The sequence below is a fragment of the Tachyglossus aculeatus genome, chromosome 4 (genome assembly GCF_015852505.1).
Source record: "Tachyglossus aculeatus isolate mTacAcu1 chromosome 4, mTacAcu1.pri, whole genome shotgun sequence".
NCBI classification, from domain to species: domain Eukaryota; kingdom Metazoa; phylum Chordata; class Mammalia; order Monotremata; family Tachyglossidae; genus Tachyglossus; species Tachyglossus aculeatus.
The window spans coordinates 122284440-122310530 of record NC_052069.1 but is presented as its reverse complement, the minus strand read 5'-3'; the positions used below and the strand labels follow the sequence as shown (position 1 = coordinate 122310530).

At 43.1% G+C, this 26091-nt stretch overlaps 1 protein-coding gene across 1 annotated transcript in view; it reads left to right on the top strand.

The window, feature by feature from the left end:
• Window positions 1-6981: 6981 nt before the first annotated feature.
• PAPPA (pappalysin 1) overlaps window positions 6982-26091 on the top strand; it is a 287178-nt gene continuing 268068 nt past the window's right edge. Inside the window, exon 1 of the mRNA XM_038745960.1 lies at window positions 6982-7429. Within this exon, the coding sequence (XP_038601888.1) occupies window positions 6982-7429 (448 nt within the window). The remainder of the gene's footprint in view (window positions 7430-26091) is intronic.

Genomic DNA, 26091 nt, shown 5'->3' with positions numbered 1-26091 from the left:
TCATGTTTGTCAAATCCTGTTAAAGGCCAGGTCGAGATGGGGAATGTTAGCCAAAGTTATGATGGGAATGCTGAGATCTATAGAGAGAGGACACACACACACACACACAAACACACACACACACACACACACACACACGAGTGAGTTAGGGGAAGAACCAGGAATCAACCCCAGATATTCTAGTTAATCATCACCATCATTACCCTCAGTGGAATTTATCAAGCATTTACTATGTGTAGGGCACAGTAATAAACACTTGGGAGAGTACAACAGAGTTGACAAGCACACTTCTGACCCATGAGGGGCTTACAATCTAAAGAAGACAGACATTAAAATGGATTTCAGATATGTGCATGAGTGCTGTGGGGCTGAGATTGGAGTGAATAAAGGATACAAACCCAAGTGCAAAGGTGATGCAGAAGGAAGAGAGAGTAGGGGGAATGAGGGCTTAGGGAGGAACTCTTGGAGTAAATGTGATTTTAATAAGACTTTGAATATGGGGAGAATGATCATCAGTCGGATATGAAGGGAGAAGGACTTCCAAGCCAGAGACAGCACTTGGACAAGAGATCAGTGGCAAGATAGATATTGAGTGAGTAGGTTAGTGTTAGAGGAGTGAAGTTAAACTGCTGGGTACGAAATCAGTGAGTTATAAGAGGGAGAAGGGCAAGGTAATTGAGTGCTTTGAAGCCAGTAGTAAGGACTTTCTGTGTGATGTGGAGGTAGATGGGCAACCACTGGAGGTTTTAAGGGGTGAAGAAATATGGGCTGAAGAGTTTCTTAGAAAATTGATCTGGTTAGACGAGTGAAGTATGGAGTGGAGTTTGGGGAGACAGAAGGCTGTGAGGTCAGCAAGGAGGCTGATGCAGTAGTCAAGGCGAGATGCTAAGTGCTTGGATCAAGATGGTAGCAATTTGGGAGGAAAGAAAAGGTCAGATTTTAGCAATGTTATGAAGGTAGAAAGGATTTGGTGATAGATTGAGTATGTGGATTGAAAATGTGATAAGTCAAGGATAATGCCAAGGTTAAGGACTTGTGAAACAGGGAGGATGGTGGTGCTGTCCATATTGACAGGAAAGTCGGGGAAGGACAGGATTTGGGTGAAAATATGGGGAGTTCTATTTAAGACACTTTAAGTTTGAGGTGTTGGTGGGACACCCAAGTTAGGATGTCCTGAAGCTAGGAGGAAATATTAGACTGCAGAGGAGAGAGATCAGAGCTGGAGATGTAGATTAGGGATGGTATACCATCTGCATAGAGATGGTAGTTGAAGCCATGGGAGCAAATGAGTTCACTAAGGAAGTGAGTGTAGGTGGAGAATAAAAGGGAATGCAGAAGAGAATGAGAATGAGTGGTTAGAGAGATAGGACGAGAACCAGAAGAGGACAGTGTCAGTAAGTCAAGGTTAGAGAATGTTCCCAAAAGAAGGAGGTGGTCCATAGTGTCAAAGGCAGCTGAAAGAAGCAGCAAGGCCAAGAGGCCTGAGAATCAGAAGGACTTGGGTTCTAATGCTGCCTCCATCACTTATCTGCTATGTGATTTTGAGCAAGTTATCCTGACTTACTCCCTTTGTCCTCCCCACTGCCCCCAGCCCCACAGCACTTATACATGAATCTGTAATTTTATTTATTTGAATTGATGTCTGTCTCCCCTCCTCTAGACTGTGAGCTCGTTGTGGGCAGGGAATGTCATGTTTACTGTTGCACTGTACTTTCCCAAGCACATAGTACAGTGCTCTGCAAATAGTAAGCACTTAATAATTATGACTGAGTGAATGAATGAATGAAAGTCATTTAACTGCTCTCTTCCTCAGTTACCTAATCTGTAAAATGGGTATTAATAAGACTGTGAGCCCCATTTGGGACATGGACTGTGTCCAACCTGATTAGCTTGAATCTACCCTAGTGCTTATTACAGGGCCTGGCAAATAGTAAGTGCTTAAAAAATATGAACAAGTGAGAGAGAAAGAGAGAGAGAGATTCCTACTTTCTTTTTTTATTAGACTACTGCTTTCTTCTTTTTCAAAAAAATTGAACATATAAATTTAACATGTCAGATCTGTCATGGAGATAGGAGCTTTGATTAGCAAGACCCTCTTTAACTTCCAGAGGAGAGAATCCTCTATACAGATAACCTCCTTTTCCTTTCACCCTTGGTACAAAACATTTTTTTTGCATTGAAACTTCTCCTAAACAGCTCATCTCATCCATAAATATAAAATAAATTTCCAGTGCTTCTTAAGTTATTGCCATATCCCTGGGAACATCCAATACTGATATGTAAAATATATATATGTAAATATTATATTCATATAATAGACTTATTTTGCAGCAGGATTGAGTTGAAGTTGAAACATGCCCAGTGATTGACAATACTCATGCTACTGATGTTGAGAGATTATCCATGCCTATGGGTGTGGTTCAAAAGACTGATGCTGGACTGACAATACATTCCATGCTCTGTACAGTTCTTTGCTATGCAGATGCAGTTGCTATCTGCTGCACCTGCTGCTGTTTCTGATTCTTCCTCTTTGTAATACACTTTTCCCAAAGCATTGGCTCTGTGGGATCCACCCCTATTCTCACCTGTGACTTGTTAACTTGCAGCAACTGCCTCCAAAGGAGTCCATAACTTTGCTACATCCCTTTGGGCATGTGTATTTCACTGGCTTTTAAAATGCTTCCACCACTCTCCTTACTAGAGAAGCAACATGGCCAAATGGATAGAGTACGAGCCTGGGAGTCAGGGGACTTGGATTCTAAGCCTAATTCTGCCACTTCCCTGCTGGGTGATCTTGAGCAAGCTGCTGGAATTCTCTGGGTTTCAGTTTCCTCATCTGTAAAATGGGGATGAAATACCTCTTCTCCCTTCCCCTTAGACTGTAAACAAATATGGGCAGGTATCGTGGCTGATTTGATACTCTTGTACTGCTTAGTTAACTGCTTGGCACAAAGTAAGTGCTCAACAAATATCACAATTATTATTATGGCTTTTCCTCTTTAGTTCACCAAACTGCACCTGCTTACTTGGGGAACCCTGCCATCTTGCATTTTCCTCACATTCTCTGCCCAGAAAAACTTGGATTTCAATGCACCAGGACCCTCTCTTTTTTTCCATTTTCAGATCTTAAGCCCCCCAAGCGACAGGGACCATGTCTAATTACCATCTCTGTATTATTTCCCAGAGTTTCATCCGGTGCTCTGAACACAGTAAGTACTTACTAAATACTACTACTACTACTACTACTACTACTACTACTACTACTACTACTACTACCACTTCTCCTCCGCCTTCTTCTCAGTGCTGGTGGACTGCATTCCAAAACTTTGCTTCGGTGATTGTGTCTTGACACTTGATATTAAGTATGACCTGTAGGTGATGCTGATAGAGCTGCTCAAGAAGATGGATGCAATGTCTGTGGTAGGTCCAAGTTTCATAGCCATGTGGAAGATTGGACACTATAACAGCTCTGTAAACCTTCAATGTGGCCTATTATTCTGGGACATCCAAATGCAGATGGAAAACAATCAAAATAAATTGGTTTTGCTAGAGGGTAACACAGACTAGGGCTTGTGATAATTTGGAGTTAGGTGAACTGGCTACCACTGAATTGCCATGGGATTTTGATTGGGTCACTTACCTTTTCGACCACCATTGCCCCAGCTGCAGATTGAGAATAATACCTATCTCCAACTCACTTCTTCCAGAGGTTTTGAGGATAAACTAGCTAAAAAAAACAGAATGCTCTCAGTCCCTGCAGCAGCAAACTTGTTTGCTCTGGTGCTATCCTAGGCACAATACAAAGTTGGTCAAATGAAGCTAACTCCTGCCCTTGAAGAAAGGCTTACCTGATTTGTTCCCTTTATTCATCCCTCCGCCCCAACCCCAGCCCCACAGCCCTTATGTCTATAACGGTAATTTATTGATTTATATTAATGTCTGTCTTCCCATCTAGACAGTTAGCTCATGTGGGCAGAGAATGTGTTATATTGTTATATTGTACTCTCCCAGTACAATTCAGTACAGTACAGTACAGAAAATGCTCAATAAATGCAATTGATTGATTGATTGATTACCTCCCGTTTCCTTTCCTCTTTGCCACACAGCATAGCCTACCCATCTCAATCAATCTATCAGTCTCTGATAAAGAGTGCTTTACTGCACTAAGAACTGGGAGAGTATAATCCAACTTTATGCTCCTTATGGCTCATTGCTATTAGACTATAAGGTCCTTGTAGTGAGGGATCACACCTACTAACTCTGTTGTATCACATTTTCCCAAGCATTTAGTACAGTGCTCTGCACATAGTATATACTCAATAAATACCATACTACTACTACTACTAATAATAATAATAATTATGGTATTTGTTAAGCATTTACCATGTTCCAAGCACTGGTCTAAGTGCTGGGGTAGGTACAAGGTAATCAGGTTGGACACAGTCCCTGTTCCACATGGGGCATATAGTCTTAATTCCGATTTTACAGATGCGGTAACTGAGGCACGGTGAAGTTAAATGACTTGCCCAAGATCACACAAAAGACAATTGGTGGAGCCGAGATTAGAACGCAGGTCCTTCTGACTTCCACGCCCCATGCTCTATCCACTAGGCCATGCTGCTTCTCCTCTTCTGTTGCCATTGATTGATTGAAATTGCTACCAAAATAATAAATTCATATTTATCAAGTTCAATATGAAAAGAGACTTTCTTTAAAAAGCATATTAAATGCATTTCAATAGAACTCACTTTTATTCTGTTTTGGGCTCACAAGTAGTATAAGGTATCAGAGCTAAATGAAAGGATTACTAAAGGCCTGCCACTAATGGCAATACTTCATTCACTAGCCTGCTCCATCCACGAATATCAAAGGACTCGGTAAAAAAGGCCAGGGCCCAGGATAATCTCCATTTTGCAATGGGAGAAACTAAGGTAAAGAACGACTGGCCCCACATAGCAAGGGAAATCCTTGCCAGAATGCAACACTCAATCCATAACTCCTGACTTCCAGGACTCCATTCTCATAATCACTTCCTAAGCACTCCCTCTTTTATAGGAATAGGGCTTGAGTCATTTGCTCATTATAAAGTTCCACGTCTCTTCTGGAATACACATACACATTTTCCACTATCTCCTGTTCTTTCCTGAGTGCACAAGAATTGTCTCAAGGCTCAGGAACACACTAAAGCAGTTATTACAACCCGGAGGCACGTCACAAACCACCCCGCACCTTGGGATTTTCATTTAATCTCAGTCTTCCATTACGTTACCCACTTCCAGATATCATAGAATATTTTTATGACTGCAGAATTTGGACAGATCAGCAGCTAATAATTTGTAATCCAGCACAGCTAACTCCCTTTGACTTATTAAACACTTGAAAAAAAATGTTTCGCCATCAGGGGGAGCTTTTGAGTTCTCACAAAAGTAAAAAGAAATATGTGTGTGTGTGAGTGAGCGTGCGTGTGTATTGCATTACAAATATATTACATACATATTAAAAAAAAAACACCCCAGTTCAGATCTTAGAAGCAGCAGTCTGTCCGGCTGTTACCTGTGCCTACAACTCAATTATGGAAGGTGAATTTCTCAGCAGCAAAAATTACTGCAATTTCCCACTATTCTTTGGAAATAAAAGCACAAATAATGTAAAACAATAAAAACAAGTGACTTTAGCTAACCTTCAAAATGTCAGTCTTTTGCAGCCCCAGTTTCTGAAAAACCAGTGGTCTTGAAAATCCTTTTCTCTTTTTCTTCTGATGATTCGATGGGGACCTTTGATGCAAGATTTGAATTAGCTGCACACAACTGCACTTAAGAGAATCCATAATTGGGGGAAGAGAGGGGAGCCTTCCTGGTGGCATAACTTTAAGGACATCATAAGAGGGCAGAGAATTAAAATAAAAAGACAGCGGGAAGGGAGAAAGAGAGAGGGAGAGATGGAAAGAGGGCGAGAGAAAACATTTTTTTTTTATAAAAAAAGAAATCTGAGAATCAAGTTTCAAGACTCTTTATGTGCTGCAGAGAAGGATGAGGCTTCCCAGCAAAGTGCGAAGGGGATCCTGAGAGAAGAAATGCCTTTTTCTTTTTGCCAGGGAAAAAAATAGGAATGTGTGTTTTGAACTGGGCTGAGGAGGCAAGCTGGGATGATGTGACAGGGGGGTTCCGAGTTTTCGTCCACCGTTACCTTCCCATGAATTGCCTTCTTTAAAAAAAAAAAGTGGGGGTGGGAAGAGCAGGGAGAGAAGCAGAAAGCCCAGCAAAAGTGGGTGTAAGGCTGAGCAGCTATCTGCTTCTTCAAGCTGATTGATTAGTCATGATCCCTGCAGTTTTAATAGGGACTCATTCAATTGAGAAGGTGGAGCACTCTAGAGGAGATTAGCATATTCTTGTTTACTCATCTTCTGAGGGGCTTTTCCCTCTTTTCTTTCATTTTGTGAAGAAGGAGGGAGGGGGCCAGGGGGAAGGAGGGGGCTGTGGCTTGTGTTATAAAGGAAGCAAAAAATAAATAAATTAGAGCATCTTTTGGGGGGAGGGAATTCAGTGGATCAGTGTCTTGGAGAAGCTGAAGAGAGGGAGAGAGGGAGAGAGACAGACAGACAGACAGAGAGAGAGAGACAGAGAGAGAATGAAATAAAATAAAGGAAAATCTAAGAGAGAAAAAGGAAAAAGAGGAGGAGGGAGTCCAGCCTGTAGGGCAATAAGGAAGAAAAAGACGGATAAAAGAGGGAAAGGGCAGAAATTAAATTGCAAACGAGGAGGAGTTTGTCATTTTTAAAGGAGAGAGAGGGGGAGAGAGAAAAAAAAAAGCAAACCCCGTCGGAAGGGCAGAAAGAGGGAAAATAGAGGGCAAGTGGGAAGGGGCTCGATCCGGAGCAGATCCCCAGGCAGGGGGAAGAAGAGAAGAAAGTAGAGGCGAGGAGGAGTCCAAAGCTGGCAGATCGGAAGGATTTTCAGGGGAGAAGGGGGGGGAAGATTGGAAATGCAGCCCTGGAGTTTGCTCCTGCCCCTCGGGCTCCTCTGTACGGCCCTGGCCAGCGGACCCGAGTGTGTGATGGACGAACGCTCCCGCAGGGCGAGGAGGGACACCCGGCACGGCCGCCCCCTCCGCCCCGCCGCCCCGGGCACCTGTGCCACTAGGTTAGCCCGGGGCAGGCGCTCGCTAGCCGGGCTGGAAGCTCCGCGCGTCCCCCGCAGGAGGCAGCAGCGGGAGGCGCGGGCCGAGGAGCGCGCCGAGGAGCGGGCCGAGGAGCGGGCCGAGGAGCGGGCCGAGGAGCGGGACTCCCTCGTCGCCCACCGGGCGCTCTATTTCAGAGGACGAGGCGATCAGCTGCGGCTCAAAGCGGATAGCGAGCTGCCCAGGGACGCCTTCACCCTGCAAGTGTGGCTGCGAGCCGAGGGAGGGCAGAGATCGCCAGCTGTCATCGCAGGTAGGGGCCCGGCCCGCCGGCTGTCACCTCCCCGCGCCCGACGCTCCGGGGGCCACCGGGATGGCCACGGGGGCGAGCTCCGGGGTCGCCCCGCAGGGACCTCCGGGCCCCCGACCACATGGGTCCGCAGCGGGGGCGTGTGTGTGTGTGTGTGTGTGTGTGTGTGTGTGTGTGCGTGCGTGTCTGGGGCTGCGCGTGTCTGTGTGCACCGCGTACATGATCACTGGAAACACCACATTGCCAACGGATGGCGACAAGAAGAAGAAAGTGTGCGCCACTCGATTTTTAAAGTTAAATTCCCTCCTGCGGGAGGACCGAGCTTCTTCTTTTTTTCTTTCCCCTCCCAACTCCTTCTGGATGGGGAAAAGATGACGGGGACTGCACAGGAGAGCCCGGAAGACAGGGCTTAGTTGGAAACAGCCCCCGGTTTGGGAGTCGGAGGACGTGGGTTCCAATCCCGCCCCCGCCACTTGTCTGCTGGGTGGCCTGGGGCAAGTCGCGTAACTTCTCTGGGCTTCAGTTACCTCGTCTGTAAAGTGGAGATTGAAAGTGTGAGCCCCACGTGGGGCAACCTGATTGCCCTGTATCTACCCCAGGGCTTAGAACGGTGCTTAGCACGTAGTAAGCGCTTAACAAATACCGTAATGATCGTTACTGTTATTAATAACCCCCGGCTCAGGGATGTTGAGGATGCAGGAGAGGTGTCGCGCAGAAAATCCCCATTCTGGGGCAGAGGGTGTGTGGGGGGGGGGGGGAGGGACATGCAGGAGGGGGGCAGAAGCGGGGGTCGGGATTTATTGATTATTCTTTTTCCAACCGTGAGCCCGTTGTTGGGTAGGGATTGTCTCTATTGCCGAGTTGTACTTTCCAAGCGCTTAGTACACTGCTGTGCACACAGTAAGCGCTCAATAAATACGATTGAATGAATGAATTAGACTCTGTCCTTCAGTTTAGCTCCCTGACTTGCGTAGTTTCTAGAGTCAGGACGATACGGAAAGACTGTGGCTGTTTAGTTAACTTAGTTGTAGAAAGTCTCCCTGTTCCCTGCTACCGCCCCCCCTCCCCCCGGCAACGCCGCCTTTAAGCGGTCCTGAACCACTTGGGTGATGCAGCGTTTGGGGGATATAGTTAAGGTAGTTTGCTCGCCAGAAATCATAACGGGAATCAAATTGGTAGTGGGCAGACCGCTCGAAAAAATATCTTTCAGCACCAGGCGTACGTATTGGCTTAACCTGCTGAAGTCTGACAATAATGTCACATGCTCCACTTTCTCATTTGAGTTTTATGAGCCTACGGTGAATTCAGATAGGCACTCTCTCTCCCTCTCCCTCCCTCTCTCTCTCCCTCTTGCCCTCTCTCCGCCTTGCTCTCTCTCCCTCTGCCTCTTTCACCCTCCCTCTCTCCTTCAGTGGTGGTGGATTGTAGCAAAATAGGACACTTTTAGAGGGATAGAGACCCTGAAATTCCTTATAAATGCCCTAACATTCGTCTGTGCTCTAAATGAATCTTTGGAAATGCCTTTAATGGGCGGGGGGGGGAGAATAAGGAAAAGAGAGGGTGGGGCAGGACAGGTTTTACAGTTCTCTGACTAGGAGATTCCCTCTTAGGTGCAAAGTTTCCATGCCCTAAGATGCCTTAAAGAGTCAGGAAGTGGTTCCCCTTTCTTTAATGATGCTGGTCCCCTCTCAAAACTCAAGGCAGTCTCTTTTCCTCCCATTCCTTTTCTCTTGGGGGGAGAGAAGGAAGGGGGAATCAATGAAACCCTCATCAATGAGGGCAGATGACTCTCATTTCATTATTTAAAAAAAGGCTATAGCTTTTCTGTCCTGGGTCCCATTTATATTGGGATTCTCCTCCTTGCCCCATGTAATATGATTGCAATATGCAACAAAGCCACATTCTCTTTGAAAGACCCCCGAGGTGTCCTAACTTTCCCAGATGCTTATCTTCTGTGGGGTTCACTTTAAGGGAACTGACAGAAAAAAAGGGAAAAATCCATATTCTGGGAGAGGAGGCGAGAACACCCTAGCATTAGGAAACAGTATGATGCGTAATTTCAGTGAGGGGAGAGTCTGTCATCATCAGTGGTGCAACAGCAACAACAACAACAACAACAACAATAGTGTTTATGGAGAAAGGTATGTCTATACCACTTTAAGAAGTAGAGCCCCCTGTTCCAAGGAGCATGAAATATTGTCTTATTCTTTGCAATCTTCTCTTATGGTACCAGAACTTTGACTGCTTTCCCTTGGTGAAGAAAGACAGATACTGGGTTTGGCAGAGTTTGTCAATGAAAACACGTAGTAAATATGTTTAATTTAATATGACACCTGAGTGCTTCCCCAGTCTGTTTTATAAGAAACTGTAATGCAGACAATAAACCTTTATCCACACCACCCTCTCTCCCCCTGCCTCTCTACACCCTACACAAAACACACACACAAACATACTGAGAGATTGTTGCAGTAAAATACTTTAATTGGATGGGGGAAGTTAGGTTATTGCTTGTATAAAATACTTGGCTCATTCTTCACATGGAAACAGCATTCCTCTCACAAAGAAATGCCCTGGTAAAATACCAGAAATCTTGTAGCGTTACTCCACAGGACTCTGCGATTTTCTTTTCTCCTTCCCCCAGTTGAAAAAAAAGCCAGATCGGGCTATGTGTAAACACCTGGAACAGCTCCAAAGAAGGGCTCACCCTGAGTATCCTCCACACACATTACAGTCTCTTGGCCTGGGAAGAACCTGTTTCTTCCTCGAATTAAAAAAACAAATAAGCACAGAGGTTCCTGGCAGGAAAAACTTAGACTCTTTCATTTGTGTATGTTCGGGTTGGAAGAGTTGTTGTTGAAACGGGGCAATTTCTCATCATCCTCTGGTCCCAGAACACGTACCTGTCCTGCCTAGGTCTCCTTAACCCCTCACAAGGATGTCTGTGATCCTTTTCTGACCCACCTTAGAGTCAATAACCTGGGTAAAGGGTGAAAGCATCCCTATCCCTGGACGGAGCAGATGGTGTGTCAGTTTAACTAATTACCAGCATGAACTGGAATCCAGGTTACCAATCTCTGAAGAGAGGTTGGCCGTCCTGAAATAAAGGAACCGCTCTGCTATTTCAGGCAAAGAGAGTTTCTGTTTTGCCGTCAAGCCAAACTCCCTTACATCACCCTCTCCTGCAGGATTCAGCTTGGTTTCGTAAACGGCTAATTTTACAGCACTATTAAACAGACTCGTCATCGGCTTGGGCCAGCCCTCTAAACTCGGGGTGGGCGGGCCTTATTACTAGGGTCTCCTAGTTTCCACACTGGTTTACTGGGCTGTGATTTCTGCCCACTCTGACTTCATTGATACCAGCCCTGGTATTTGGAGAAGCAGAACCGTTGACAAAATAAAACACGTGAACCTCGAAATATTTGCCGAATGGAAAAAAAAAGAGCAACAACAAAAACAACAACAGTGTGGTTTTTTACAAAGGCAGAGCCAGACCCTGAAAACAATAACTTCTTTTTCCCCACCTCTGACACATTCACGCTAGACAAACAGGGACCCAGGGACCATCCACAACAGAACAAAGCACCTTCTGCTTGAAGCTCCAGAGGCAGAGAGACTAGTCTCACACACTCTCACCATAACTACAGGCGCACACACCACCAGTAAATTAAACTAGTGATTGCAGCACAATCCGTGTCAGTTTCAAACAGAGCTGTCCTTTCTGACACACACCCTTCTGCTTAGTAGAAACAAACAAGCTAGCCTCAGATGAACTTCCTGCCTTCAGTTAGCAAACAAAAGGGTTAATTCACTCAAGCCAACATATAGCCGAGTTAACCTGGTTAAGTGTCTCAAGATAAGTGAGATAAAGAAAATGTTAAGCATGTTATGAGAACCCTCCAACCCCTACCAAGAATAGAAGATTCTGAATTCCTGTAAAGAAAGAGAAAGGAGGGATTTTCCAGGATTTCCTCTAGTCCATGTTGATTGCTGGTAGACAGCTTGGATGTGGGGGCTGTCTGAATTTTATTGGGAGACTGTCTGAATGAAGGACCAGAAGTCAGAGCTGGAGTAGGAGGCTTGTTCGCCGAGCCCAAGAGCCAAAGAGTGAAAGTTATTTGTATGTTTTGTTTCGCTCATTCCCCCTCCCCCCTCCTTCTCTCTCATGGCCTACAGAGAGCAGAAGCGTCATTGAAAAGACCTTCACTTAAGGAAGGGCCTATGCTTTCCCAGTTCTTCAGTTCCTACAGAATTCAGGTTAGCCTGGGGGGCAGGGGTGGGGGGAGAGAAAGAGAGATAAGAAGAGGGAGAGAGAGAGAGAGAGAGAGAGAGAGGGAGAAGAGCTGGCATCACGCTGCCAGGCCTTAGAGGCACCTTACCTTGTGACAGGGCCCCAACCAGGATTTTATCAACTGTGCAATCATTAAGTTATAGGAGCAGGCTGCATACTTCTCTTTGGAAAAATAGTACACCTCCACATTTCCCTTCATACTCCTTCCATTGCCTTCTAAATTATTTTCTTACAACTCATTAATAATGAATGAGTCAAACAGAGGCCGGGGACTTGGGGAGAGGCTGCTGGTGGATGACTTTTTCAACAGGTGAATTTCTGTCTTCCTGTCTTGCTCAAATATGCATTTCAGGTTTCACAGCTTTTCTTCTGCAAGATGTTTCCATAATAACTGTCTCTGGGGTTTGAGGTATTTTTGTTTTCACAAACTTCTGATTTTGTATATAATAAGAGACAATATAGCTTTCAAGCTTTTACTGAAGAATTAATAGGCTCTTTGAACAGGTATAGCCTAGTCAGTCATCAAGCTAACATCTGACTCCTCTCAGCCCTGGTTTTGATGTCTGTCTCTCCACTTCTAGATTGTAAGCCCGATATGGGCAGGGATTGTCTCTCTTTATTCCTGAGTTGTACTTTCCAAGTGCTTAGTACAGTGCTTTGCACACAGTAAGTGCTCAATAAATACGATTGAATGAATGAATGAAAGTACTTTTCTAAAGACCAATAGGGGACCAGGAAGGACCAAAGCAGCATGCCTAGTGGGAAGGACACGGGCCTGGGAATCAGAGGACCTGGATTTTAATCCCCTCTCTGCCACGCAATTGCTGTGTGACCTTGGGCAACTCAACTTCCCCTTCTAGACTTTAAGCTTGTTGTGGAAGGGGAACTTGGGAACCTCTCCCAAGTGCTTCAAATAGTTCTAGAAAATTTAGAACTCAGGATGTTTTGAGGACAAATAAGCCCTCAAACTCTAAGAGTTTAAGGAACCTGGGTTTAAGCTGACTGTTTTAAAGGTATTTCAGTGGAACTTGCATTGCAGGGGACTGGTTTTCCAGTGGCAAGAACTTAAAAACTAGAGCAAGGTGGCTTGAATACCATTCTCTGCTCTTCTGAGAGCAGCTGAATTATCTTGGGGAAGTCCCTGACCCTCCTTCTTGCCTTCACAACATAGAAGGGATGTTTTATATGTTCTGTATATGCAGAGGGTTAAGAGTTGATCTTCATAAAACCAGAGGAGATGAGCAGGAGAGAGGTCTATGTAGAGCTGAGCCCATTGCTACTCTGTGACTGATGGGAGGAAGGTGCCAACTCAAAGGTTCCAGGGCACCCATGGGAGGGCTAAAACACCTATGGATCTGGCATTTTCAGATTCTCACCTGTATAAAGAGGAAAAAGGTTGAGTAAGAGAAAGAGAGGAAGAGGAAAGATGCATGGTGAGTGACAGGTGATTTCGTTTTCCACATTGTAAGGGTACATAGAAAATCCGCATAGCCCCTCCCATGCAAAAAAATGAAACTTGGGTTTATTATTGATACTATTTCTTATTTTATCTTTTTAGTTTTCCTTTTTAATATATGGACAGAAGTGGGCATGGACATTTCCTATGCTTGTGACCTTTGGTAATAAGAAATATCTTTGGGTGGTCCAGACTTGGGAGGAAGGCAGAATTGTGTCGTGAGATTCCAAGTTATTTGTCTATATGCAAAGAACAAAACTTCAGCACAGAAGGAAACTGAACTCAACCTTCTGAACTGACCAATTTATTCATGTCTCAATTAAGGCACATCATCTTGAGTTAAAAATTAAGCTAGCATTATGGAAGGGAATAACGGTGATCCCTCAGAGATTAATCAATCAATCAATGATATTCATTGAGTACTTGGTGCAGAACACTGTACTAAGCACTTGTGAGAGTACAACAGAACTGATAGACCCATTCACTCCCCACAGTAAGCAATGTGGCTACTTCGTAGTGCATGGGCCTGGGAGCCAGAAGAACCTGGGTTGTAATACTAACTCCATCACTTAATGCTGTGTGACCTTGGGCAAGTCACTTAACTTCTCTGTGCCTCAGTTACCTCATCTGTAAAATGGGAATTAAGACTGTGAGCCCTGCGTGGGACGGGGACTGTGTCTAACCAGATTAATTTAAATCGACCCCGACTCTTAATAGAGTACCGGGCACATAGTAAGTGCTTAACAAATGCCATTAAAAATGGTGGGAAGGAGGGGGTAACAGTCTAGAGATCATCTAAAGTATTTTGCCAGAGGAGATTTACGAAAAGCTTGCTTAGACCACCATGTTCAAAGATGCTTGTTGTGGTCAGGAAATGTATCTACCAACTCTGTTGTAGTGTTACTCACCCAAGGGCTTAGTACAGAGCTCTGCAAACAGTAAGCTCTCAATAAATACCACTGACTGATTCCTTCTTACCTTCCCCTACCTCTTCATTCAGTGTCCTTTGCCTGAAGGTGCTTCCCCTTATCTTTGTTACTGTTGTGTCTTTCTTCGATGCCATTGTTTGATTCTGTGGATAGTGCTTAGTGTTTGGAACAGAAATTTACATCTTGTCTTTGGTACCTTACCCAGAAATTTTGTTATAATCAAGTCAGTTAGTGGGGGAGGTTGGAGAGGAGCATGGAGTTCTTTAGTCTGAGAAGCATTAGGGAATGTCTTCACTAATTCCCCCAGTTTATAACTCTTTTTACAAGTTTGCATTTTATTGCCATCTGGAGATCTCTGAACCATTCTATGTCCCTTCTCAGGTCTTTTGCTCTGAGAGGATTGTGGGTGGGAAAGCAGAAAAGGGTCCGGTGGCCGAAGATCAGATCTGATTGGTAAATACTACTGTGGTGAAGGAAGCTTCCCTTCTTTCCTGGAAGAAGCTTCCTTTCTTTCTTAGAGGAAGATCCTCTCCTTTCCTGGAGGAAGCTTCCCTTCTTTCCATGTTGCTTGGGCTGTAATTTGAACCAACCACTCAGTTACCATCTAAAAAATGGTCATCTCCATCAGCATCAACATTCCTTCCTTTACTAGAGTGTTGGAAGGTTTAATTAATGAGCTTGAATACGTGGAGCTTTCTCATAACAAAGCATAGTGAAAGTGCTCACAGGAGCACCTCAAGTGACACTCTCCATCCGTTTTTCACTTTGTCAAGGACTAGATGACTTAATTCCTGTTTATCCCTTATTAAGCAAAGAATACTCTAACCATGTCCCCAACCACCACAGCTTAGGGAAGAGCTTTAGGTTTAAATATTCATTTATTCATTCATTCATTCAATCGTATTTGTTGAGCGCTTACTGTGTGCAGAGCACTGTACTAAGCTGTTAGGAAGTACAAATCGGGAACATATAGAGACGGTCCCTACCCAACAACGGGCTCACAGTCTAGAAGGGGGAGACAGACAACAAATTAAAATATAATTTTAATAGGATAGCTCAAAAGATTGCAGTGTCTTCACAATTTCCCCATCTGTACTAGTGGGTTTTTTCCCCCTTTTATTCTGATTTCTACAGGAAACCACCATCCCTTTCTCTATTAATACTGCCTTATCCCCCATCCCTGGAATATCTCTCCGTTTCTCTCTCTTGCACTCATGCACAATTCCCAGGACTCCTTTGATTTTTCTCAGATCAATGGAGCATTTAAACTCCAATCATAAAGAAAAGGAAGCGTGTTTATTCTCCTAAATTGTTTGACACAAACGAAAGAGTCTGTAAAATGCTGAGCGAGCAGGGAGGGGGAGTGCCTAGGCAATGTTTACATTGGGTTTGCAGTTCAGGTTTCACAAAGCCCTAGGTTACAGCCCATTAAAACAGGCCAGCGGTAGCAGCGGTAGGAATCCCGGGTGGTGGAAGGGCACAGAACTAACTCCTGGGTGCTGAGGCACTGAGGGGGTGTGAGAGAACAGGGAAGAGATGGAACAGCTTGGAGTTACTTCTAGAGGTAGAATGGGAATATTTTCATCGTGACTGAATAATGGAGAGGCCTCAGCCAGTGAACAGTGTAATTTATGAAGTAAAAATTACACCTAAAAACAGGAGGTTCTACCTTGAAATGAAGTTCCCCATCTTAAGAAATTCTTGGGTTCATCCCCAGTTAAGTAGAGCTATAGGATCAGATAAGAATTCTTGGTAGTAAAAGAGCGTGAGCTTTTATACTCAGAGATGGGATGAGCACAAACTTCCCAAGTTACCTTGTCCTAGTCACTTTGCTTCTCAAGACTCTATGGTCTCCATTGGTAAAGCAGAATTACGAATGCTTGTTTCCACCAACCCTGCAACACAGTGCTTAACAAGACTGGGAGAAAGGAACTGGATGAACTAAGGTTTTATTCCCTTTGTACATAAAATACTCCATAGTCCCGCAGGGGAAATCCAGATTTCTATAAATTGCCTTATCCAGAAAATAAAATAAAACGGGGACTCCTCTTTATCTAAAGGAAATGTGGGAGGTGGAGAGAAAAGAAAATAAGAAAGAACTTCCCCTACTTTCATCCTTTCTCCTGTCCTTTCTTCCTCTTTCCAACTGGAAACACTATTTATATAACAGGTACACTTTCTTCTGTAGCAGCTGATGCAAGCTCATCACCACCTTATCCAATTCTTCTCCCTCTCCCTCATCAGCTCCTTATTTTGGGTTCGCTGGTACTCACTCACCTCTCCGATGTCCTGGTTTCACCTCTATATTCCTCCTTCTGACAGAAGCCATTTCAGTCTGTTTCTCTTGGGCTTAGTTTTTCATTCATCTGGAGTAACTGTTCTGACTTCAAAGTCTCTTTTCACCTTGTGAGGAGAATGAGCTTTCTTTCTCAGGAGCATCGGAAATAAGTCCTCCAACAGTGAATAATTCTTGAATCTACTTGCATTTTTCTTCTTTTGGTGGGGTTCTCTCTAAGATGCAAATGAATAGGAATTAGGAGATGATTATGAAGTTGAAAACATTCTGAAAATGAGAAGTTGTGGAGATTAACCCAAACTGGGAGATAAGTATTCATAGGGTTGGTCCGTCACAGCCAATAGCCAACAGCCATACAACTGCCCTCCATGATCCTGAATGAGTGTCTTATTTTATTATGTTATTATTATTATGGTACTTGTTAAGTGCTTACTCTGTACCATGCACTGCTGTAAGTGCTGGGATCGATACAAGGTAATCAGGTTGAACGTAGGTCCCGTCTCACATGGAACTCATAGTCTAAGTGGGAGGGAAAACAGGATTTGAATCCCCATTTGACAAATGAGAAGACTGAGGCCCAGAGAAGTGACTTGCCCAAGCTCACCCAGCAGCCAACTGGCAGAGCCAGGATTAGAATCCATGCCCTCTAACTCCCAGGCTGTGCTCTTTCCTCTAGTCCTCACTGCTCCTCATTTGACTTAGGCCCTTTAAAAATCGATTTCTCTTCTCTCAGGGGCCATGTTTTTCCTCCTCATTATTATCTAATTCATCTTCTCTTTATTTGTTTTAAATCATTTTCCCACATAGCCTCCTCTCACTCTCACTTCTTCTCCTGTTTCCTCCCTCCCCCTTCTGTTTCCCAGAGGTCTGCTGTCAGCATGAAACCAAGACGGGAGTGCGGGATCTTTTAGGCAGCCATGACCAGATGCAGGGAGTTAGGCTCTTTCTTCTGTCCTATCTCACATAAACCCATTGCTTCAGTATAGGCTGTTTCAGTTTAGTTGGGGGTCAGGGAAAGGAAAGAGAAAGTGAGACCTCTTGAGCCTGCCTTCCACTCTTGAATACCTAAAACCTATTCAGCGTTAGCCTAGAAATGTCAAATACAAAGGGAGAATTGGGGGATGTTTGGGGCGACCTTTGCTTCTTTTAGGTTGTTGCATTCTTTAATTGGGCTGACTTTTAGGCTGATTCCATTGGCCACCTTATCACCTACTAATGGCTTTTGTAATAGGATGTGGTACAAATGTTTCAGGTTGTTCACACTTCACTCCACTCACTCTATCTCAATCTTGTTTATAGCACAGCCAACCCTTGCCCATGTCCTCCATCTGGCCTAGAATATCTTCCCTTCTCAAATCCGACAGACTCTCCCTGCCTTCAAAGCCTTATTGAAGGCACACTTCCAAGAGGCCTTCCCTGAATAAGCCCCCCTTACCTCTTCTCCCACTCCCTTCTGCATTGCCCTGACTTGCTCCCTTTATTTATCTCCCCCACACCCAACCCCACAACTCTTGTGTACATGTCTGTAATTTATTTATTTATATTAATTGTCTGCCTTTCTCTCTAGACTGTAAGCTCAGTGTGGGCAGGGAATGTGTCTGCTTATTGTTATATTGTACTCTCCCAAGTGCTTAGTACAGTGCTCTGCACACAGTAAGCACTCAATAAATATGATTGAATGAATGAATAATGTTGCCTCAAGGGACTTCCTTAACCCATGTGTCATTCTTCACTCCATTGGCTCAGGAGACACAAAGTGGCTAGTGTTATGCAAGCTGTGTGTTTTGCTCAATCCTTTGCCTATGGCACCTCATAAATAATCATGCTGATAGGAGAACCCATATAAATAGTGATTATGTGGTACCAAGCAAAAGCCCTGCAACATTTATGGAAATGAGGTTTGGGTATCATTGACTACGCCAACCGAGGGCAAACCTAATGGTAGGATGAGGAAATTTCATAAGTCTCTTAACAATCTTAACAGAATCTGCTGCATTAACACCTAAAAATGGAGGTATTTTCTAGTAGTCTTTGTTTTTTCATTTCTCAGAGCCAAACAGAAAGGGGTCGGGAAGGAGAGACCCCTGAAGCATTCTGGGTTCTATATATGGAAACACCAGTGGGGTGGCAGATTGGTTCAACCCAGGCTCGGGGTGGTTTTAGTTCCAAATCTGGAGTTGTTGAAAAAGCATGATGTTCCTGTGAGATTTGCTTGCCATTGTTAAAGATTCATCCTCCAGAATGAAGAGAGGAAAGGAAGACCTGGAGAAAGCACACAAAGCCATCAGTGCTGTGGCACTGTGGGAAAGTATAAAGCTGATCATTGAACCTTATTCAGGAAAGTACCAAAGATTGAAATTCTGGTTGTCTATGTATTTCAAGGCAGTCATTTCACTGCAACTTTCCATATACCTCTGTGTGATGTAGCAGGTGACTTCATGATATGGGAGTGATGAGACACAAGTAACAGTGTAGTAGGGCTGTTTCAGTTTCTAAAGCATTTTCTACATGCACCTATCATATGCCTACTAGTCTTGTTAAAACAGGCATATTCATTTAAAACAGTGAGCTCTTTGTGTTCTCAACAACAAACACATGCTTCCTAGCTTACTGGACACAGCCTGCATGTTTTTTTTCTCTCTACCCAGTCCAATATCAGCAAGAAAATCTGTTTACAAACAAAAACTCCAAGAGGAAGAACAGCTCATAAGGGCAGAATGTGTAGTTTAAGGCAAATCACCAAAATATGCTCTAGATTTTGTGCTTTGAAACCTGGATAACTGATTAGGTTCAGAGTGCGGATTATTTTCTTCATGCTTTTCCCCATGTGTCTTCAATCAATCAGTGGTATTTACTGAGCAATGACTGTGTTCAGAACACTATACTAAGTGCTTGTGAATGTACGATACAACAATATGTTAGACAATCCACATTTCTCTGCCTTCCTTCCCCTATTCATTTAATAGGGGCAGGGGAAGTGGAGATGCAGGCTTGCTGCAAGCATTATTCACTAGGAATATTTCAAAAATGATCCAGAACACAATATTTTCAGGAAAAGAGCCTATTCCATATGTTGAAGAAATCAATAAACAGAAACAAACTTTCTGGTTTTTTAAATGGGCTTCCAAATCTTTAATTGTTTGATGTTGCCATATTTTCTCTCAAGGCTTAAGCTACTCCATGGTAGTAAGGAAGACACCTTAGGAAACTATATTTTCCCTCCTGTCATCAAGGTACCCATTTGCTGAATTGAAAAAGTAGCTTACAGAATGTGCTTTTAGATAGCAAGCCCCATGGCTAATTCCCACCTGTGTTTTTTTTTCCCCCAGAACTCAGTGCAGTGCTCTGCACACAGTAAGTGCTTAGTAAATACTATTGCTGCTACTACTTCCCAAAGCTGTCGGCATTGCAAACATCATCATCATTTTCAATGGTACTTATTGAGTGCTTACTGTATGCAGAGCACTATACTAAGCACTTGGGAAAATACAGTACAACAGAGTTGGTAGTCAGGTTCCCTGCCCACAAAGCGCTTACAGTCTAGAGGGGGAGACAGACACTGATATAAATAATTTATAATATATAATTTATAGATATATCCGGAAGTGCTGTGAGGTTGAGTGGGGAGACTATCAAATGCCCGAAGGTCATTGTGTAAAAGTACAAGTAGAAAGTAAATTAGTCCTACTTGTCCAAAAAGTTGGGTAAGAAGTTTTGGCAAATATCAATTCAATTCTTTATGCTTTTTAATTGGGTAAAATTCTGGAAACTCTTCCTTGAGCCAAATTCTGTAACTGGAAGAGAGCTGTTCATCATTGTCTGGAGAGGGGGAGGGGTCGGAGGACATTCTCTACTTTCACCTCATCCACGTTCTTGTGGTTGGAGGGGAAATGTCGGACATGGTGGTGGAATTCTTCAGAAGTTTTGGCATGGTGACCCAGATGCCGATGAACCACAGACTTGAGCAAACAGCAGTGAAACTTTATGTGCATAAAGAACAGCTGTAAAGGCAGAGATAGAACAAGAACCAAGGACTAATGTGGTCTTTAAGATAAGAAGCTGAAGAATTTCTTGGAATGCCACAAGATTCCCAGCACCCAGGGTATAAGCAGAAGTTCCCAGCATCCCTTGTCAGTACTCTTTCGTAACAGAACACTGTTCTGGATAGACCATGACTCTGACACAGTAATGGTGCTGCTTATGGTCTTAGGATACAAAGGAGGAAAATACAAGAAATTGAAAGATTTTATATCTAAGAACAGGACAATCCAAACCGTTCGTGTCTGTTTTGGACATTAAATTTGTTGCTTGGGAGAGCAGTTCTCTGAGAACTTACTACAAAGGTGTTAATGCAATTTGAGGGGGAAGGCCCCTTTGATTACATTTTAAATTATACAAAACAAAGTACTAAAGGTTATAGTCTTGGGAGTAGTAACCAAAATGGATCTGAAGCCTGGGCTAGACAACTTAACTGATAGGGTCTATCTCTGGTGTCTACGATTCAGCCCAAGACTTTTCCATCAAATGTAGCCTTTTTCAAATGTTACAACTTTAAACAAATTCTTTGAACCACAGAGAGGGGTTGACAGAAGCCTTCCCCTTATTCCCCAATCAGGTTAACACTCTTCAGCTGGGTTGATCTTGACTGAGTGGACTTGATGAGGAACCTAGGCAGATACAGTGTATTGGAAAGTGGTTTACAGTGGGGAAGGCCCAAGGTGCCTCTCAAGATGGATCCAGACCATCCACTGATGGGGAGAATCAGCTGTACTTTTTTCTGAGGTGATTCTAGACCAACTACAAGTCTGTTGCAGATGCAATTAGCAATGTCCGATCACTATAATTCCCAGAGTCATTCATTCATTCAACAGTATCTATTGAGTGCTTACTGTGTGCAGACCACTGAAGAGCACAACATCAACAGAGAGATGTAAAAACACTGTGATAATTATAAGTAACACATGCAACAATGCAGAAGAGGCAATCTTTCTAGGAAAGATGGGGTGGAATAACCAGGAAGGTGGGAATATTAGTCAGGGAATGTGTCCTGGAGGAGGGGACATTTTAGGTGGGTTTTGAAGAGGAGAGCAACTTCGAAGGAAGCAAGGTGCTCTGGGGAGGGGGTGGAGCACACATTTCAGACAAGAGGGAAAGGGGAGAACAATGAATCAAAGGCAGGAGAATCATTTCTCCTAGCTAGCCTCAAGGCTATGTTTACTGCTGTCAAGAACCAGTGTGACTTAATGGATAGAGCATGGGCCTGGGAATCAGGAGGATCTGGGTCCAAATCCAACCTCTGCTACTTGTCTGTTTTGTGACACTGGGCAAATCACTTTATGTTTCTGTGCCTCCATTACCTCATCTGTGAAATGGGATTTAAGACTGTGAGCTCCATTTAGGACAGGGGCTGTGTCCAATCCATTTTGTTTGTATCCACCCCGGCGCTTAGTACAGGGTTTAGCACAGAGTAATTGCTTAACAAATACCACAGTTAATATTAATCATTATTTATTTTGGTATAAATGGATACAGTATTTGGGGAATATAGTTTGACATTTCTCTATTACCTCATTTTAGTCCTACAGGAACCAAATGAGAGGGAGGAAGCTGAGTTCTTTTCTCCAGGAAGTTTCCTTGTGTCTTGGGATGAAGTTCATCCCAGTTGACTCCCTAGATTTTTCCTTTCCCGCATCCCGCTTTCTGTACCATAGTTATTGCTAACTTTGTATTTTGAGGTATACTTAAACCACCATTTCCTCCTGAACCCTCTTAATCCGTGGCTCAGTGGAAAGAGCATCAGCTTTGGCATCAGAGGTCATGGATTCAAATCCCAGTCTGCCAATTGTCAGCTGTGTGACTTTGGGAAAGTCACTTAACTTCTTTAGGCCTCAATTCCCTCATCTGTAAAATGGGGATTAAGATTGTAAGCCCTCCATGGGAAAACCTGATCACCTTGTAACCTCCCCAGTGCTTAAAACAGTGCTTTGCACATAGTAGTGCTTAACAAATGCCATCATTTTTATTATTAATCCAACTGAATACACCCTGATGATTTCATCTCAGTATAATGCAAGTAAAAATATTGTGATTTACACAATTGACTAGGAGGAAGTTTTTACTTACAGCCAACCTTGAACTGCTTCTGCTGAATTTTATCTTATTCAGTCTCCAGTGGAGGAGGAAGAGAACCCTTATACATTTTTTTCAGTATCTAGGGAATCAGATGGACTGAACTCTGTACCAAGGCACAAGGAAACTTCCCTGATAGAGAACTCAGCGTCCTCCCTCTCATTTGGTTCCTTTAGGACTAAAATGAGGTATTGGAGATATGTCAAGCTATATTCCTAAAACACTGCACCTAGATTGACCATAGATTAAACATCATTGCAGGCCCTTTCCCGGTTTTCTTTAATCCAAGTTATCCAGAGTTTGTTCTTCTTTCTTGAAAGAACATGCTTTACAACTTTTCAGATATCTTCATGATTCTTCTCAGAACCTTCTCCATGTTTTCCACTCTTTAAAGGGTGAAGCCAAAATGTACTCACAATTCCTTTATCAGATAACATGGAATCCAAGGTCCTTAGAGGCAGAGGGAAGCAAATCGATTGCGTATGAGTTGCAGAAATAAAAGAGAATCGTTCTTGCTAGCTAAACAAATTGGGCCTCAGTTTTTTTTTAAATTTGTAAAATGGGGTTAAGAGAGATTGCGAATCCTGGGTACAATAGGAACTATGTCTAACTTCATAATCATATATCTAACCCAGGACTTAGAACATAGTAAACTTTTAGTTAATACTACAATAATTATTATTAGTAGAAGGAAGAGGAGGAGTTTTTGAGAAGCAGCCTGGTGTAGTGGATAGAGCACGGGCCTGGGAGTCAGAAGGTCATGGGTTCTAATCCTGACTTCACCACTTGTCTACTTTGTGACCTTGGCAAGTCATTTCACTTCTCTGTGTTTCAGTTACCTCATCTGTAAAATGGTGATTGAGACTGTGAGCTCCAAATGGTACAGGGACTGTGTCCAACCCAATTTGCTTGTATCCACCCCAGTGCTTAGTACAGTGCCTGCTACATAGTAAGTACCTAATAAATGCCACAATTATTATTATTATTATTATTATTATTATTATTAGTTCCTAATTTGTAGGCATTCATGTGCCTCCATGGTTTTTTTGATGCATCTCGCAACGCTGTTTACCACCTTAATTCTCTGTTCCTCTAAGAAGTATTCCTGATACAGTATATGATCTTCTGGTTCATTTTCTGTTAAATTTAAGACTCTTTTTTTACTTCTAATCCTCCACCTTAACAGGAAACAGAAGCAAATCCTAGTGAATCAGAGGAGATCTACTTACTCTATTGACAAAACCAAGAGGGGATGAGATAAGCAGCAATGGTATTTATTGCATGCTTACTGTGTGCAGAACATTGTACTAAGCACTCGGAGGAGTACAGTACAACAGAGTTGGAAGACAAGTTCCCTGCTCACAATGAGCATACAGTCTACAGGTGGAGACAAACATGAATAAAAATAAATAATCCAAATTATATAATTTTATCCCCATGCTGAAGTCAACAAGTGAGCAGTCTCCCAGGTATGACCTTGCTGCTACTAAAAGATAGCAGAATGGTTTTGAGATTTGAGGAGTTAGAAGGGGCTTGTCTGTGACATATGGTGGCTTTAAATCACTTCCAATTATCACCTGCTGGATTTTAGGGAAAACCTATGAGTTTTCCATAATTGTTTTAAAGTATTATTGTATCTGTTTTATAAACGTAATCTATCTTGCTTTCTTGACCTTGATGATTCTCTCTGCAAAATGAGGTGACAGTTGGTCATAGCTCTAGAGTTGTGCTTCAGTTCAGTATACACAAGGGTCAGTGAAAGAGAATTACATTCCTACTTTGTCAAGATTTGGAAAGAGATGGATGATTAGAATATTTCCAGTATTTTCATAAGACCTTTGAAGTACGTTTTCAAATACACTTTTTTCTTAAAGTGAATATTCTGGCGTGATGAAGTGCTGTGCTTCGGGAAAACGTTTCAGAACTACTCAGGGAGATAATGGGATTTCCCCAGGCTAAAGATGGCCTCCCTAATGCATTAGCAAATGTTCCACCAGCTCCAAATTCTTCCCACAGATCCAATATCTCTACTAAAGTGAGATATTTCAGGTTGTAGGGGGCCCGTCCCTGTTTGTTTGAGTGATACCGGAATGGCTTGCCTCATGACTTCTTTATCTTCCTCTGCCATCTTTTTCTTGAAAGGCTAACTCTTGTCTCTTGTGTAGGCAAGTATGGATAGATCCCCAGTGAGTTTTTTTTCCTATTGAAAAGAAGACCTATTGTCTGAGAAGCAGGCCCACACAGTCTGGTTTATGATTTTACAGAACTGGTGTTGAGGACTGGGTTACAAAATTGTAGTCACTTGTCTCACTAGAGTGAAAACCTCCTTCCTTTCTCTTCCCTTCTCTGAACACGTTACTGAGGCATCTGAAGGATTCTGCTTCCATGATTAACTTAAGTTGCTGTTTGTAAGATGCAAGAGAATGCAACAGCATTGTTTCAAGCAATCATCATGCAAGCATCATGCATCACATTACTCCTGCTGTGCTCTTTTGTCTCAGGTATGGATGCCCTTTACCCAGGAGAGGAACAATACTGTCTCTTTTGACCAAGAAGAAACATTTGGTGATATTAGCAGATTTCCTTGGCTGTAATCATTGTAAGAGTCAATCAATAAATATTTATTGTTGCCTCCAGCATGAAGGCATTTCGGGTACATATTAGAATAGACCCAACTTCAGCCGTAGATGCCAACTTTTTATTTTCAGTATAAGAATGATAGTCATAGCAATGGTGGTATTTAGTGAGTTCTTACTAAGTGACAAGCACTTGTTGGGTAGGGATTGTTTCTATTTGTTGCTGAATTTCACTTTCCAAGCACTTAGTACAGTGCTTTGCACACAGTAAGTGCTCAGTAAATATGATTGAATGTATAAATATGAGTGAATGAAAAACAATGTATTAAATGCTGGAATAGATACAAGATAATCAGGTCAGATGCTGTCCCTGATCCATATAGGGCTAGGGGTAAAAGGAGAACAAATACTGAATTCCTACTTTACAGATGAGGAAATGAAGCCACAGAGAAGTTAAGTACCCAAGGCCCCACAGCAGGTAAATGGGAGAGCTGACTCCCAGGCCCCTGCTCTTTCCACTAGGCCATGCAATTTATCTTGTGAGAACAAAATGGGAGCAAGAAATTTGAGGTTGATGAGGATTGGGAGAAGGCAGACTTCAATCAATCAATCAATCAATCAGTCGTATTTATTGAGCGCTTACTGTGTGCACAGCACTGTACTAAGCACTTGGGAAGTACAAGTTAGCAACATATAGAGACAGTCCCTATCCAACAGTGGGCTTGCAGTCTAGAAGGGGTAGACAGAGAACAAAACCAAGCATATTAACAAAATAAAATAAATAGAATAGATATGTACAAGTAAAATAAATAAATAAATAGAGTAATAAATATGTACAAACATATATACATATGTACAGGTGCTGTGGGGAAGAGAAGGAGGTAAGACAGGGGGGATGGAGAGAGGGACGAGGGGGAGAGGAAGGAGGGGGCTCAGTCTGGGAAGGCCTCCTGGAGGAGGTGAGCTCTCAGCAGGGCCTTGAAGGGAGGAA